The sequence below is a fragment of the Nannospalax galili genome, unplaced genomic scaffold (genome assembly GCF_000622305.1).
Source record: "Nannospalax galili isolate Female #2095 unplaced genomic scaffold, S.galili_v1.0 scaffold1090, whole genome shotgun sequence".
NCBI classification, from domain to species: Eukaryota; Metazoa; Chordata; class Mammalia; order Rodentia; family Spalacidae; genus Nannospalax; species Nannospalax galili.
In genome coordinates this window covers 107,572-124,218 of record NW_008327607.1, presented here as the reverse complement: position 1 = coordinate 124,218, position 16,647 = coordinate 107,572, and the positions used below count along the sequence as shown (strand labels likewise).

Sequence of the window (16,647 nt, the reverse complement as noted above, 5' to 3'; positions counted from 1 at the left end):
TATGACCCAAACTATTCCACTCCTGGGTGTTTACTCAAAGGATTCTAATCAACACATCACAGAAATACTTCAACGTTTATTGTAACACTATTCACAGTGGATAAGTTATGGAACCAACATATTGTTTGTCAGCAGAGTAATGGACAAAGAAAAGGTAGTATATATGCACAATGGAATTGTATTCCGTCATAAAGAAGAATGAACTGTTTATAGGACAGTGGATACAATCGGAGATTATAATGCTATGAAAAGTAAGTCCATTTCAGAACTACAAATGTTACATTTTCTCTTATTTGTGGATATTAGATTTTGTGTAGATCTGTAAAATCATATATATGACTTGAATGTAGAATTGAAAATGTCCAGAGGAATGAAGGATACTGAGGGGAGAGGGCAAGGGGAACTGCAGGATATTCTCAAAGCACAGTATATCCTTGCATGAAAGTGTCCTTATGAAACCTGGTACCATATACCATAAAAGATGCCAATAAACACACACACCACTACCACCACCAGCACCACCAGCACCACCAGCACCACCAGCACCACCAGCCTTTCATGAAAAGCCCAAACCAAGTGGTTTCACTGGTGACACATATCAAACACTAGAAAACTTAGAAGATTAAAACACACACACCACTACCACCACCAGCACCACCAGCACCACCAGCACCACCACCACCACCAGCACCACCACCACCACCAGCCTTTCATGAAAAGCCCAAACCAAGTGGTTTCACTGGTGACACATATCAAACACTAGAAAACTTAGAAGATTAATGGACTTCCTTCTGTTATTTTGTTCTTGCTTTTCATCAATGCCATGACTTTTTAAAAGAACTTAATTTTTCAAACACTCAAGAGGCAGAGGCAAGTGGATTTCTGTGAGTTCAAGGCTAGCCTGGTCTACATAGTGAGTTCCAGGACAGCTGGGGCTACAGGGAGACCCTGTCTCAAAAAAGAGCAAAAAAAAAGAAGAAGAAGAAGAAATAGGATATAAATCACTGAGTCCCAATATTAACCTCTGTATCTCAAATTTGTCTAATTTACTAGTAATATTTTGCATTATCCTGTTTCTTTTGGCCCAATGATGAACCAATTGTAATATACTATCTCTAACAAAAGTCCATGGTATACAGCAGGTACATTCTTTCTATTGTATAATCTTACAGATATCAAGACATGTGTAATGTCACATAGTCTTTGTTATATTTTATCATCAGCAGGTTTTTGGCCGCTGTGTTCTGCCTATTCATTTCTCCCCTGAACCAGGTGTAACATTTGATAATCTTACTGTCTGTCCCCACAGTATCAGAAAGGCACATTGTTAGATCATAGAAGAGGGAACACTGGTAGAATGCCTTTTCACATAGCGACATTCCTCTAGGACTTTTAATCACTTTTGAACTTAATAGATGATGTAAATTTGCCTCTAGAAATATCCCATTGTAGGGATGTACTTCTGGTTTTATTTATCTGATCACCTATGAAAACGTATTATGATTGCCTCTGCTTTTGGTAAATATGGATAGAGATGCTGAAAATATGTGTGGTTAGGGATTTAATACCTTGGAGAGGGATGACTGAATTGTATCATTATTTCTTGCTTTGAAATGCTTTAGTGACGAGTCAGAAAGCTTAGGAAACTGCCATTTAATATCTCACAGCTGTGTTGACTAGAAGGAAAAATGCATTTAGTTTCTTCCAGAGGCTTTGATAGAAAAATCCATTGCTTCTACTTTAGCTCCTGATAAACCCAAAGTTGTTTGGACATTCAGGTGCGTCACGCTGCCAGTGGTGTTGCAGCAGGATACAACACCGGAAGTCCAGAATTGGTCCAGAATCGTCACCAGCAGTCTTCAGAGGTTCCATAAGATCTTAGGGACCCCCACCCAGGTAAAGCTGAATTCTTGTTTTTTAACTTTTTATTGAATTTTTGTGCATTTCATACAGAAAATCATCTTTATACCGCCTTTCCCCCTCCCCTTTGGCATCTACCCATAACCCCTCACTGGAGTTCATACATTCTGTCATTTGTGTTAAGGCCTATTATGTAAAGTGAGTGTCTCCAGATGACACGCAGTACAAGTTCATCCACTGGGGCTTAGTCAACCTATTTAGAGTCTCTCCCTTCAAGAATATCTTTCTCACCCAGCAATAATCAGTTGCCAATAAATCTTTGACTAAGATTGGTCGATATCGTTCATTTCTACAGTTCTGTGCTGGGTTTTTGTCCAAGTTTGCATGGGTCTTGTGCATGCTGACACCATTGCTATAGGTTTGTATGAGAAGGGTCCCAGGCTCCTGTAGTCATGTCTGTATGGTGATGCATCTCCTCCCTGGCTCTTACATTCTTTCTGCCTCCTCTTTCACAATGGTCCCTGAGCCCCGGGTGGGTGGACTTCAATATAGGAGTCCTGTCCAAGGACTCACACTCTACTGACTCTTATTCTCTGTGTTTTGGCCATTTGGGGCCTTTTAAAGCTGAATCCTTGGCTTCACCACAGAAAAGAATTTTAGAACAAGCCAGTAGGAAGCAGACTTGGAGATTATTAAAAGATATCTTAACAGATGTAGGGGCAGGGATTGATGGACAGGCACCCAGGTGCACAGAGACATACCCAAGTGTAGGCATGTGCTTCCCAGGTGAGAGGCACACTTGTCCCAGTCAGGAGCTTTGGGGATCTCACGGTTCCATGGGTTTCTAAAGGGACCACCTCCCCTCTGTCTTTATTTCCCTTTGTGACCACTGAGATTGCAAAATGCCTCCAGAAGTGCCATGGATGGGATTATAATCCAGTAAGATAAAACATGAGTCACTACAGTGGTTGCGCAATGGAGTTAGGTCATGTCCTTTTATGTTAAGTGTGGTTTCTGGTGAGAAAATTTCTCCTAGAAAACTGTAGGTTTAAAGCTGGGAAGAGAGTAAAGACATTGCACAAGTGTTGTGTTGGAATTTTTGTGGTTCCTATCATTTTTATTTTATTTTATGTGTATGAGTGCATTGCTGCACGTGTGTAAGTGCACCCATGTCATGCAATGCCCACAGAGGTCAGAAGAGGGCAATTGGATCCCCTGGAACTGGAGATGCAAATGATTGTTAGTCGTCATGTGAATTCTGGGAACCAAACCTGGGTCCTCTGCAAGAACAGCCAGTGCTCTTAACTGCCGAGTCCTTAACTCCTTAACTCTCCAGTCTCATGTGTAGGAATTTTTTTATTCTTAGCTGGCAAGAGGCTTAAACCAGATTCTGGGATGAGGGGCTCCTGTCTCTTCCAAGTCCTCATAATTTTTCCTGTCTTTCTAACATGACTCCAATTTACTCCTTTTATACAGGGACAGTTGCATATGCTTTTAATATCCCTGATGCTCCAGAGGTTAAGGCCAAAGGATCTCCAATTCAAGATTACTTTGGAAAGCACAGTGAGCCATAATCTTAAAACAGAAACAGAAGAAACTAAGAGCTCGGTGTCAGGTATGGGTTACATCTTACCAAGCTGCTTATAAGTACGGACCCCCCCCAAATATTACAGGCTATTGCCAGTGGTCTTGGTTGCTATGTAGAACTTGATGGTAAGATCCTATTGCTTCCATAGGACATGGAAAAGTCAAGATAAAACTAAATTAGAAGCTTCAACTCTATTGGTTAGATTTCATAGTGCTGGAAGGTGTTATGCATGCTACTGGGAGAGAAAAAAATCAAGTCTTACTTAGCTGTGAACACTGTGAGCTATGATAATGACTTGTCTTGCAAGGTGTACTCACTGGTACAATAGTGGCATGAATGTTATGGGAGCAAACACTTTCTCATTGGATTTCAAGCCCTCTCTTCAAGATGGAACTTATTCATGGCACTGTTAACTGTGCCAAAAACCTGTGACTGGCTAGGTAATAGGCCCTAGGGGAGAACCCGATCTTATTATTCTGATAAATGGATATAGCAATAAACTTCTTCATAAGTTCTTGTCTTTATACTCATAGATTAGTGCCTCCTTCAACTCTCATCAGAGAAGGTGACTAATACAGGGACACACAACTGGTCAATGTGCAGGGAAATAGAGACTATGAAGTGCTCAACTCTAAGTGGGACATCTATTCCATGCTCTCTCCTCAAAGATTCAGGGAAAAATCTCAAGAGGATTGGAGAGTAAGACAGTACGAGTCAGAGGGAGTGAACACCTGCAATGAAACACTATGTGCCAGACACGACGAGGCTGTTACACACTTGACCTCATAAACGCTGTGGCATCATGCACAGAACTTTCAGATCAAGCCAGTGAAAATCCCAGCAAGGATGGGGGAAGGGCTTATGAGGTTCCACCACTAACTGAGGAGCTATTGGCAATTTGTGGCTGCTGGGAGAGAAGAGTCAGTTTTCTTCAGGGATGCAACCCCTGAGAGGCTACCCATACCCCAAGGAGATTGCTGTGTATCTCTTCATTCTAAGTCTACTCAATGGGTTTTAAAAAAAGAGCATGTGAAGTTAAAAATGAAAAGTGGTAGGTGAGATAAAGGAGAAATTGGAGGGGAGGTAAAGGGATATAGATTTGATCTAAACACACTATATGAATGCATGAAATTCTCAAACAAACAACAGCAAAAAAGATTAAAGGACACCAGCCTTTACTGACTGCGTGTGGAACCACTATGTGACCTCATTTTGATGATTACAAGGCCATCTCAAGAATCCTATTTCCAAGCATTCTCACATTTTTGGTTTCTAGGGCTTCGAAGAAAACATTTGTTTTGACAGGGAATCTGATTTAACCTATAACAACTCACACTCTATCTTCTAACATTTGTCCTTCCTATACACAAAGCATGGCTATTCTATTCCAAACTTTTAAAAAGGCTTCTTTATTCCACCATTAGCTGTAGCTTGTGTCATTTAATATAATCTACAGAAGTAATGTACTTCCAAAATATAGTTGTGTGATATATACATTGTATAAGTACCCATTCCAAATGGGGGGATAACAAGGAGTAATGGACTCCCATCCCCCCAAAGTCCAGACCTCAAAAGAACCAACTTCAGTGAGCTCTGAAGCTTGAAAATTCTCTGTATTTTGTGCTCTGTTCACTGGACACAGAGACAGTGACAAACCCTCACAACAATGGAATGATGGCTTCTGTACCTAGAGAGGGCTATATTTTCTAAAGCCAAAGGGCCAAGGACTCTGACCCCTGAGTGCGTGCCTCTTGGTGGCGTAAATTTACTGACATTTGAACACACTGAAAGTCATTCATACATTTCCATAAGCATACTAATGAATAACTCTGTCAGTCCAATTCCCACCACACAATCACAGAAGTGTAACAACCTTGCTTCCTTTCATCCAACATATGTGTAATAGAGTTCAGTATTTCTGCACAAAACTTTTCAATGTAGAAATGATAGACTTAAACATGGAGAGAAAGATAGATTTTACTGAAGACAGGTGGTTTCTGTGGCTGATCTGGAATAGGAAAACAATCTTTACTCCTCTATGTTGGTTTCTGTTTCTAAATAATTTGTCTTCCTTGGAGCTTCTTAGACATTGGAAAACAGGGTGTTAGGCAGCAAAGCTTCCATTTGGAAGACATGCCTCCCCACTACTCTATCTAGTTCTCTGGTTTGTCTCTATAAGATGGCATTGTTTAACACATTTCCTCTTGCTGGAATGGAGGAGACTTAATATATCGGTGTATGGGATATTTACTTCCAAAAGGAAACTGAAGAAAAATACCTGAAACTGGGTAATGGCATGCTACTGTGGATAATGGGACTGAACACACCAGCAGATCAAGGAATTCCCTGTGGTCTATAGGAATACAAATTACTTGACCTTTCTGAGAAGGTAGTTTCTGAAGTCCCATAAGAAAAGGGTTATGAGCGTTTTTAGGGTTTTTAGGGTTATTCTCTCCAGGTGTACAGAGTGACTGAAAAGTTTCATCACCTCTTTTAAATCTAGTAAACAGGGATCTAGATATATGGTTATGATTGATATCATCCATGATACAAGAATGTTTCATTCTTTTAATTTGGATCTGTCATTTGCAGGGACACTCTCCAAGCCCCTAAACTTGTAAGAACCAAGAGATTTAAATAGTCAAAAGCAAAGGATGGGGCCAGCATGAGGTTCAGTGGTTAAGAGAACTTGATGACCTGACTTTAATCCCAGAGCCCACGATGGAAGGAGAAAACCAGATCCTGAAAGCTATCTTCTGACTGCCACATGCATGCCACACATGGTACTCATGCACACACACACACACTCATATAAACACGTCATACCACACACATATAAATATACATAATAAAAATTAAAATGTTCAAAAAGCAATGATGCCCCAAATCATCTCTTTATTAGAAAACACTTGTTTGAAGAAGTTCCAAGTTTAGAAAGCCTCAGGACATCAAAGCGCAAGCAGGTCATGGCATCCACGGAAAAGCATCTAGGACTACAAGGGAGTCCGCATCTTGAAGACAGCACAAACCACACAAGTCAGGAGACTCCTATGGAGAGAGGGTACAGAGGATGATGCAAGGATAGAAAAGACTGCAGGGTGGGTTGGATGTTTGGCCCTGGTCTCTTGTCTGTTTGGATCAACTTATAACCATTTGGAATATTAATCACTACTAGTCACTGGGTCCATGATTCTGTTGCTTTCCTTCTCTTCACATGAAGTATTGCTTAATGCAAACATGCAAGGAGCATCATTTTCCCTCCTCAGGGTTTGTATTTCTCTCCCAATAGTGTGACTATGCACCTGGGAACTGTGGTTCCTCACTAGCCTCATGCCTCTGTCTCCTATCTCCTGTATCACAAACAAGGATTTTTGGACTCATCTACTGCCTGTATTCCTAATGGCAGAGCAAAAATCCATGGATCTGCGATCTCTAAAAGATAGATGCACACTAAATGGGACTGAAGAATATTTATTGGCATGCTAAAAATAGTTAATACAATAATACCTCATAATAATGCAGCAACACATTGAGCCTTACTAATCTAAAACATAAGAAGTAACACAATTACAATGAAACTTGTATCATTTTATAAGCGTTAGTGTTCAAAGAAGTAATAGCTACATTATATGCAGAAGAAATCTACAGAAAATACTCACTAAGGAGAGGAATTCTAGGCACTGTGATAGCCCAGTGGCTTTCTCTGCCTGTACCTAATGTTTACCTCACCAGGCAATGATGCTCATCTTCATAAAATTTGTAACACAGAATTTCCATTGTGGTAGACTTTCATTTTCAATTCCATAATGGGCCTAGGAAGTCTTCATGCACTGCTTATAAACACTGTGATAGAGCTCACCCCTATTTGTAAAGTAACTTACCTCAAAATGTGTCCTGGTCCTTAATTGGTCAGTGAACATTATACTTTAAATCTCTGTTGATACACAATTGCTCCACCACGTGAACAGTGACATTCCCCTTGGTCTTGATTGAGAGATTTTGTTTGATGAGCATGGTTCCGTAGTTGTTGTTGATATTGCACAAGATATCCCTCATAGGATTGTGAGTGTTGGTGTCCAAATGGTGGTAAGAATTCTGCTGTTTCTGTGGATTGACCAAGGCTTCTTTTTATTTGCTGTGCATCTTCATGTTGGTGACGAAGTTGTGACAGATGTTCATTCATGGCATATCCTTTATGCTTAGTTTGCTGAGAAAAAGCTTGTTGGGATTTTAGTTCAGTTAATGGGGATTTTAGTTGGACTTGAGATTTAAGTTGGCCTTGTTGGGATTTTATTTGGGCTAATTGGGAATTTAGTTGGAATTGGGATTTTAGTTGACCTTGGGATTTTAGTTGGCCTTGTTGGGATTTAAGTTGGCCTCGTTGGGATTTTATTTGGGCAAAAGGGGATGTTAGTTGACCTCCTTGGGATTTTATTTGGGAAAAGTGGGATTTTAGGTGACCTTGTTGGGACTTTAGTTGGGTGAATGGGGATTTTTTAAGTTGGCCTTGGGATTTTATTTGGGCAAATTGAGATTTGACTTGGAATTGGGATTTTAGTTGGCCGTCTACAGATTTTAGTTGGCTTTGTTGGGATTTTATTTGGGCTAATTGGGAATCTTCTTGGAACTGGGATTTTAGTTGACCACCTTGGGATTTTACTTGGGTGAATGGAGATTTTAGTTGACCTTGAGATTTTAGCTGGCCTTGAGATTTTATTTGGGCAAATCTGGATTTGACTTGGAATTGGGACTTTGGTTGGCCTTGGGATTTTACTTGAGCTAATGGAGATTTTAGTTGGACTTGGGATTCTCGTTGACCTCCTTGGGATTTTAGTTGGGATTCCTGGGAGTTTAGTTGGATGTAGGATTTTACTTGGGCCATTTCTGTTTCATCACAAAGAGCGTCTTCTTTCAGACCCATATGTTCCCGTGAAATTTGTGTCTGTTCCATGTCAGCATCTTGGCCATGGCCATGGTGTTTAGTTTGCATAAAAATATTTTCCTCAGGTTCATCATCACGTGCTCCTTTCCTCCCATACTGGAAACTGCCTTTTTGACCAAATAGAAATTGGGATGATTTAACTGGAAAGTGGCCCTTCGCTTCACCTGGTAATTGATAACAAGAATGTTTGAATCATATTATCTGGACAGTTCCCTTTCAAGTCTTATCCCGGAATTTTCCTCATCTGCTCATTGATCTGTCCATAAGAGAAGTGAATTTGATAGAGAAAACTCTCAAAGCCCACCAAGAAGAAGCACTCCCACAGAACCCTTACGGAGCTTCTCCCAGTGAGCCTTTCTGCCAGGTCACTCTACACTCACCATAGATTCCAATCCCGGATGCTTGCTTCTCCAGAATGAGGAGCAGAGGAAGGATGAAGAAGACAGCGGACTTCATCTTCCCAGGAAGGGCCTTCACTGGGAGCTGAGTCGATCTCGTTTATATCTTCCTTGCCTGGGTGTGATTGATGTGGTTGAAGTTACAGAAGGCATTACCCTTTCTTTCTTATCTGAAGTGCTGGCTTCTTTCCTTGTTCTCAGTAGGGGGCATTGCCAATGTCCTGAGAGACTACAGGGACATGATATCAGAGTCCTTGTCTTATCCCTACAAACCCCAGAAAGTCTTAATCACCGCTTAGAGATCATCACATGCTGTTTCCTACATCTCCAGAAGAAATTCAAGGCAGAGGTTGCAAAAGTAATGAGGGTCTGACCAAGTTTTCATGGTCCAAGTGTGGGGCCTCATCCATGGTGCCCGGGCTTACATGCTGTGTAACAGATATAACCCTGTAACTTTGCGTGCTTCAAAATGAGGTGCATATGTATTCGGTTTCATCTGAAAGAGATCACGCATTGAGGCCAAAAGACACAGGAAAGAAGGCAAATTTATGGAGTGTAAGGAAAAGTTCAAAAATAGTTGAGGCACACCAGCCATGAAAGTGGCTCCCAAGTGCATAACCTTATTACTGATATGATACCAAAACTCTAGGGTTTACTTTTGCTAGTAATTTTGATGAGAGACTATTAATGCAGTGATTGTAGGTTTCCAAGTAGAGGACGGAGAAAAGCAGTGACCTTCTCAGGAGATCTCTGTAATCTGTACACATAATGAAACAGATGTCAGGGCTGGATCTCAAGAGTGAGGTGAACAGCAGCAGTATCTTAATACATGGAAGAAATATAACATGTTTGGATGGTCATATGAATGACACTGGAAAGAAGAGAATTAACATTAATTTCTTTTTAAATAATTTTCATGAGATCTACCTTAAAAAGCACAGTATTATTTAACAAAAATCCTTTGGAAGTGATAAGCAACTTCCAACAGGACATTGGGAATATTTACCACCACTAGTGGATTTATTACTATAGAAATGTTATTAATATATTAAGACAGAATGCAAAGGAAGCATGTCCACTTCATGTAAAGCATAACTTTCTGCAATTGTGAGAACACCCTGAATGGTCAATAGGGGAGCCCTTTAGTTTTATTCGGGCAGACAGTGGCGTAGCAAGACCACAGAAAAGGAAGCATCCTTGCAGAGACCCTGCATACATTAAAATCACCATGGCATGTGGATCTAAGGGGAAGAGGGTTGCAAATGTATTTTAAGTCATTCTATTCCAAAATGCTAACTTACAAAAAAGAATGATGTATGGATTGAATAAGGTAAAGTCCAACCATGTCTTTATGGGAAGAACAGAGATAAAAAGTATTAAGTCATCAAACAGAACACACAAGAGCTTTATTGTTTGAATCTAGCCACTCTGAGCTTATAAGGTTAGCTCTTCGTCCCAAGCCTGATGATTATCTGCCCCTAAACAGAGATGCCAAATAGTTTGAAATTGTCATGAACTAAAATTACTTGTTATTCTTACTTACCTACTCTACACATTTCCCTTGAGCAGTTACCACGAACTGTTATATTTCAAGATTACTTGTAGAGCAGTGCATCTGATAATGCTGATCTTCTTAATGGATCAAAAATTAATTGCCATCCCAGTACCCAGGCCTGCTCTGGTCATGCAGCTTGATGTTCCACCACGATCTGTGACTTCTACCAAACCTATGAGTTTCTCAGCCCAGTATTCCATGCCCAACAGCCCAGCTCCTAGGTCTAGCTAGGACCCTGCACCCCTCCCCAGGAGAGACCTATGAGTCAGACCTATGAGTTTCCCAGTTCCAGTATTTTCTTTCTGCTTTTCCCCTCCCCAGGACCTAGCTTGGGTTGTGCAATCTTTGCACTGGAACATCCTGGTCAATTCTACAAAACTTTGGCTCCCCTCGGGAGGCATAGGGAATACCAAATAGATAGGACCAGAAAAGAAGCTCCCTACCATATATAATTGTCAAAACACTAACTGTACAGAAGGAAAAGCTATTGAAAACTGCACAAGAGAAAAATCAAGTCACATGTAAAGGCAACCCAATCAGTATAACAGCTGGCTTTTCAATGGAGACTCTGAAAGCCAGAAGGGCTTGGACTAATGTCCTGTAAGTCAGGAAAGAACACAGATGCCAGCTCAGACTACCATATCCAGTAAAATACCCAGTTTTAATAGGAGAAAGAAAAAGTTTCCATGAAAAAACAGATTTAAGGAATTTATGTCCACTAAGCCAGCCCCACAGAGGATGAAAGAAGGAATAATTCGGTCTGAAGAGAAGATTAAACATACTTGAAAGGGCACAAGGAATAAACAAACAAGTCCAGAACAGTTAACCAAAAGAGGTCTAGAAAACTAAGACTACAACACCAACATAAAAAAGATTTCATAAACATTGGCAAATAACTCTCAATATTAGTGATACAAATTTCCAACAAAAAACACTGACTAGATTAGAAAACAGGTTCCATCTTTTTGTTGCATCTAAGAAACACACTTCACCTTCTACGATCGACACCACCTTATGGTAAAAGGATGGAAAAGAAATTGTAACTAAGAAACAAACAGGCATAGGTATCATAATGTCTGACAAAATAGACTTCAAACTAAAACTAGTCAGAAGAGATAGGAAAGGACATTTTGGCTTCATTTAAGAAAAATGCTACCATGAGGCTATTACAATCCTAAACAAATATACACCAAACACAGAGGCACCCAATGTCATAAAAGAAAAACTAGAAGATCTAAAAATCACAGATTGACTCCAACACAGTGAGAGTGGGGACTTCATTACCTCAGTCTTACCAATAGTCTCACCTAGCCAAAAATTAACTAAAGAAACCCTGGAGCTAAATGACATCCTAAATCAAATGGACCTAAGAAACACTTACAGGACATTCCACACAAACACCATGGAACTTTCTTCAAAATCAACCACATATTGGACACAAAGCAATTATTCACAAATTTAGAAATATTGAAATAATAGCCTGTATTCTCTCCCACCACAAGGAATAAAGCTGAATGTCAACAATAGAAACAACATACTACTGACAAAATGAATCAAGAAAGAAATCATGAAGAAAATTAAAATTTTTCTAGAATTGAGTGAAAGTGGTAATACAACATTCCACAATCTATGGAACATAATGAAGGCAGTCCCATGAGGAAAGTTCATAGAACTAAGGGCCTATATCAAAGAACTAGGGAGAGCTTACGTTAATAACGTAACGATGCACCAGGAGGCCTTGGAAGAACAAGAACCAACAACACCCGACAAGAGAAGACGGGAAAAAATAACTAAAATCAGGACTGAAATTAATGAAATACAAACAAACAAGAATCAATGGAACAAAGCGCTGGTTGTTTGAAAAGATTAACAAGACTGATGACTATGTAGCCAAATTGACCAAAAGAAAAATGAGAGAGGACTCAAAGTACTAAAACCAGAAATTAAAAAATTTTATACCTAAAGGGAAACATTAACACAAATACTGAGGGAATTCAAAGAATCACAAGAACATACTTTAAAAACCTCCACTGACTAAACTCAGAAATCTAAAAGAAATAGAAGATACCAGCCATTGGAAAGATCTCCCATGCTCATGGATCAGTAGGATTAGTACTGTGAAAATGGTCCTCCTACCAAAAGCAGTTTCAATACAACTCCGTTAAAATCCCAAGCCAATTTTTCACAGAAATTGAAAAAATAATCTCAAATTTCATATGGAAACACACACTAAAAAACAAACAAAAAACTCCAGAATAGTCAAAACAATCTGTAACAATGAAATACCTACTGGAGGCATCACCACCCCCAGATTTCAAGTTATACTATGGAGCTACAGCAATAAGAAACAGCTTAGTACTGGCACAAAACAGACAGTGGTTGTTTTTTGGAGAAAATGTCTGTTTTTCTATTCCAGTCCTTGGAATAGAACTGAGGATCCAGATTTAAGTCCATGCACTTTACCTATTTTTGATGAATGGGCCAAAATACGTAATGGAGAAAAGACAGTATGTTCAACAAATGATACTAGTCAAACTGGACTGTGGCACATAGAAGAATGAAACTAGATCCCTCTCTTACCATGTACAAACCTCAACTCTACATGGATGGAGGACCTCAGCATAAGACCTGATCCTCTGAATCCAATTAGAGGAGGAAGTACGGAATGCACTGGAACTTAAAGGCACAGGAAAGGACTTTCTGAACAGGACTCCAATAGCTCAGGCACTAAAAGGAAAATTTGGCAAATGGAACCTCATGAAACTAAAAAGCTTCTGTAAGGCAAAGGCTACCATTATTCAAGTGAAGAGGCAGCTTTTCAAAATGGGAAAAATCTTTATGAGATTTACATCTGACAGAGGGTTAGTATCTGAATATACAAAAATTTTTCAAAAACTGAACATAACCCCCCCTCCAAAAAACAATTAAAAATTGAGGCAAGGAACTGAATAGAGATTTCCCAAAAGATGAAACACAAATGCCTGTGATAATTTTTTAATTTAGTGTTCAGCATTTTAGCCATCAGGAAATGGACATCAAAATTACTTTGAGAGTTCATCTTACCCCAGACAGAATAGTTAAGTTCCAAAAAGCAAATGATGACGAATGCTCGTAAGGATATGGGGACAGGGGAACACTTACTTCCACTGTTTGTGGGAGTCCAAACTGGTACAGCCACTATAGAAATCAGTGTAGATGTTTCTAAAAAGGTAGGAGCTCATCTACCATATGATCCGGCCATATCACTTTTGGGCATATACTGAAAGGACTGTAGTCTATATCCTACTATACTGATAATTGGTCATCCCTGTTCATTGCTGCCCTCGTCACAATAGCCAGGAAATGGAAATAACCTAGCTATTCATAAGCTGATGAACAGATAATGAAAGTATGCTGCATTTGCACAATAATGTATCATACAGCTGCTAAGAACAACAAAATTTTGAAATTTAAAGGTAATGGACGGAACTGGAAACAATCATCCTAAGTGAGGTAACCCAGACCCAGAAAGACAAGATCACATGTTCTCTTTCGCTTTTGGATGCTAACCTTGAACATTTAGGCATGTTTGTTTTGATTGGAAAAAATCCACAGAGGTCAGGAAACCAGGAAGGAGCCACTGAGGGAGGCTTCATGTTAGGGTTACAGAATGAAGTGACATAAGGGGGAAAGTGGAATAATAGACTAGGAAGGGTTAGATGGGGGTGCTGGGAGGGAAAGGTAGAGGTGGGAGCATATGGAAGGTCTTTTGAAAAAGTCATATGGCAACTACTGCAGAAGCTCTTAAAGTATATGCATATACAGAAGAGTTTAAATGGAGTTACCCTATAATGGGGGACAATGCCCCTACCAGACACTGTAAGCAAGCAAATAAAAAGCTCAATGCAATGAATGGACTCCTCTTTTGGAGTTGTTGCCCAGGGAAGTCTCATAGACCCTCAAGCAATGCTTGCTGCTGCCACTGCTCTTGAACTTGATGGTAAGACCCATTACTGAAGATACTACATCTGTAAGTCATAGAACAAACAAGGGAAAATAAAGCTGGTTTATTGACCTCAAAATTTCATCTCTACTGTATAGCTTTCATATTACTAGAAAATGCTATGCATGCTACCAGAAGAGAAAGGCAATCATCAACCTTAGCCAGCTGTGAAACCCGAGAGCTACAATAACAACTAGCCTGGCAAGATAAGCCCATTGATGCAACAATGGCACATATCAGATGTTATGGGAGTAACCAACCATTTTCTGATTGGATTTAAAATCTACTTCACAAATGGAGTCCATACCTGGCACTATTATCAGGTCCAAGAACCTGAGGCTATAAAAGTCACAGGCTGTATGGGAGAAACCACTGCTGTTATCCTGCTACATGGACATAGTATTAAACTGACTCCTAGTGCCTAGTGACATATTTTTATACTCATAGACTAATAGATCTCTCAACTCTCACCAGAGAAGCTTTATCCTACGACAGAAGGCAATTAAAACAGAGACCCACCACTGGTCAGCATGCAGAAAATAAGAAACTGTGGTGTGAGTGCTTGGCCCTTATTGGGATACCTCTATCAAATACCTATACCAATATACACCTCTATTCCCAAGACCTAGAGATCACTGCAGAAGAGGGAGTGGAAAGACTGGAAGAGCCAGAGGTGGTGGGTGAAATCAAGGTAACCATGCTTCTTAGACACAACATGGCAGTTGTACATATGAAATCATGGTGCTTGTCACAATATATACAAGATCTGCAAAAGTCAAAGCCAGACAAAAACCCAGCATGGAGTGGGAAGGTGGTCAAGAAGCCCCAGCCTTTGCTGAGGAACTATTGGTAATTAATTGCTTCTGGGAGAGAGAGAAAGTCAGTTTTCTTTAAGGACAAGATGCAAGGTAGTTTGACCAGTGTTCCTGGGTATGGAACCACACCCAAGAGCATTTGGGGAACATGATTAGACTTAATAGGCCTTAAATATAATAGAAGACATTAAGTTAGGGGGTAGCAAGGTGGAGGGGTGGAGAGCACATGGGGGAGGGTTTGGAGGGGGTGCTCTGAATAAGATCAAGATATATGAAATTCTCAAATAATCAATAAATATGAAAAATACATATAATATATATCTGTGTGTTTATAATAGTCATATATAGTTTAAATGGAGTTATGCCACATGGGGTTATAATGTTCTCCCCAAGAGCCATAGACTACGTAATGAAAACTCCAGTGCCAGACATGGGAAATCTCCCTTGGAGTTGTTTATCTGGTAGGGGGGAGGGAGGATCCAAGAGACTCCCCAAACAACACAGGCTATTGCCATTGATCTTGGTTGTCTCTCAGAACTTGAAGGTGAGATTCTTTAGCTGATGACACCAGGCACTTTGAACACAGGAGTTGGAGGAACCATGCTTAGTACTCACCTGAAAGCCTCCTTCCTGAAAACTATCTGTCATAGTATCAAAAGGTTCTGTACAAGCTGCCAAGTGAGGAAAGCAATCAATAGATCTACCTACCTGTAAAACCTGTGAATCACAACAATGGCCTCCTTGGAAATACATCCCCTATGTGATATACAATAGTGGCACTTGTACTTTGGGGGTAACCAGCAGCTCTCTAATTAGACTTAATGCCCACTCAGTAGGAGAGAATTCATGCCTGGTACTTATTGTAAACCGAGCCAAATACCTGTAGCTGGAAATGTCATGGACACTAGAGGAGAAACTACTACTGTCATTTTCTTAAATCAATATAGCTTTTAAGTACAGTCTAAATACTTAACTTTATGCCCATAGATAAGTGTACCTCTCACCTCTTGTCAAAGAAGCCTCTTTTTTGAAGCAGTCAGAAGTGATTACAGAGATCCACAACTGGTCAAAATGCAGATAATAAGTGACTTTGGAATGCCCAGCCCCAGTTGGTACTTCTAGAATGTATACCTTACACATAAGGCTCAGGGAACACCGTAGAAGATGTGTCCAAAAGATTGTCTAAGAGTCAAAGGACGAGGATGCCTGCTCTGAGAGTGGACCTAAACATGACAGTGATTCTGGCCCTTGAAATATCAAGACAATGGTTACCCAAACAAGACCTACACAATGACAACACATGTTGTGGTGGTTTGAATGAGAAATGTCTCCCATAGGCTCAAATATTTTAACACTTGGTCTCTTGTTGTTGGCACTGTTCGGGTGTGTTACATAATTTTTGGGTTATGGAGCCTTGCTGGAGGAAGTACATCGCTGGGGTTGGACTCTGAGAGCACAGCCTCACCCACTTTCGGTTTGCTCTCTCAGCTTCCTGTGTGTGGGCAGA

General features: G+C 40.1%; 1 protein-coding gene across 1 annotated transcript; it reads right to left on the bottom strand.

The window, feature by feature from the left end:
• Positions 1-7,367: 7,367 nt before the first annotated feature.
• LOC108490936 (seminal vesicle secretory protein 3A-like) lies at positions 7,368-8,846 on the bottom strand. Its single transcript, XM_029563761.1, has 3 exons — positions 8,765-8,846; positions 8,267-8,548; positions 7,368-7,870 (listed from the first exon to the last, which is right to left on the bottom strand). The coding sequence occupies exons 1-3, from the start codon at positions 8,844-8,846 to the stop codon at positions 7,368-7,370; spliced, it is 867 nt and encodes a 288-aa protein (XP_029419621.1).
• Positions 8,847-16,647: the final 7,801 nt, after the last annotated feature.

Coding starts and splice junctions, on each gene's coding strand:
- LOC108490936 (XM_029563761.1), bottom strand. CDS start 8,846: ATGAAGTCCGCTGTCTTCTTCATCCTTCCTCTGCTCCTCATTCTGGAG. Junction 8,549..8,764: donor GATTGGAATCTATGGTGAGT/GTAGAGTGACCT, acceptor TACCAGGTGAAG/CGAAGGGCCACTTTCCAGTT. Junction 7,871..8,266: donor CCAACTAAAATCCCAAGGAG/GTCAACGAGAAT, acceptor TAAAATCCCAAG/GAGGTCAACTAACATCCCCT.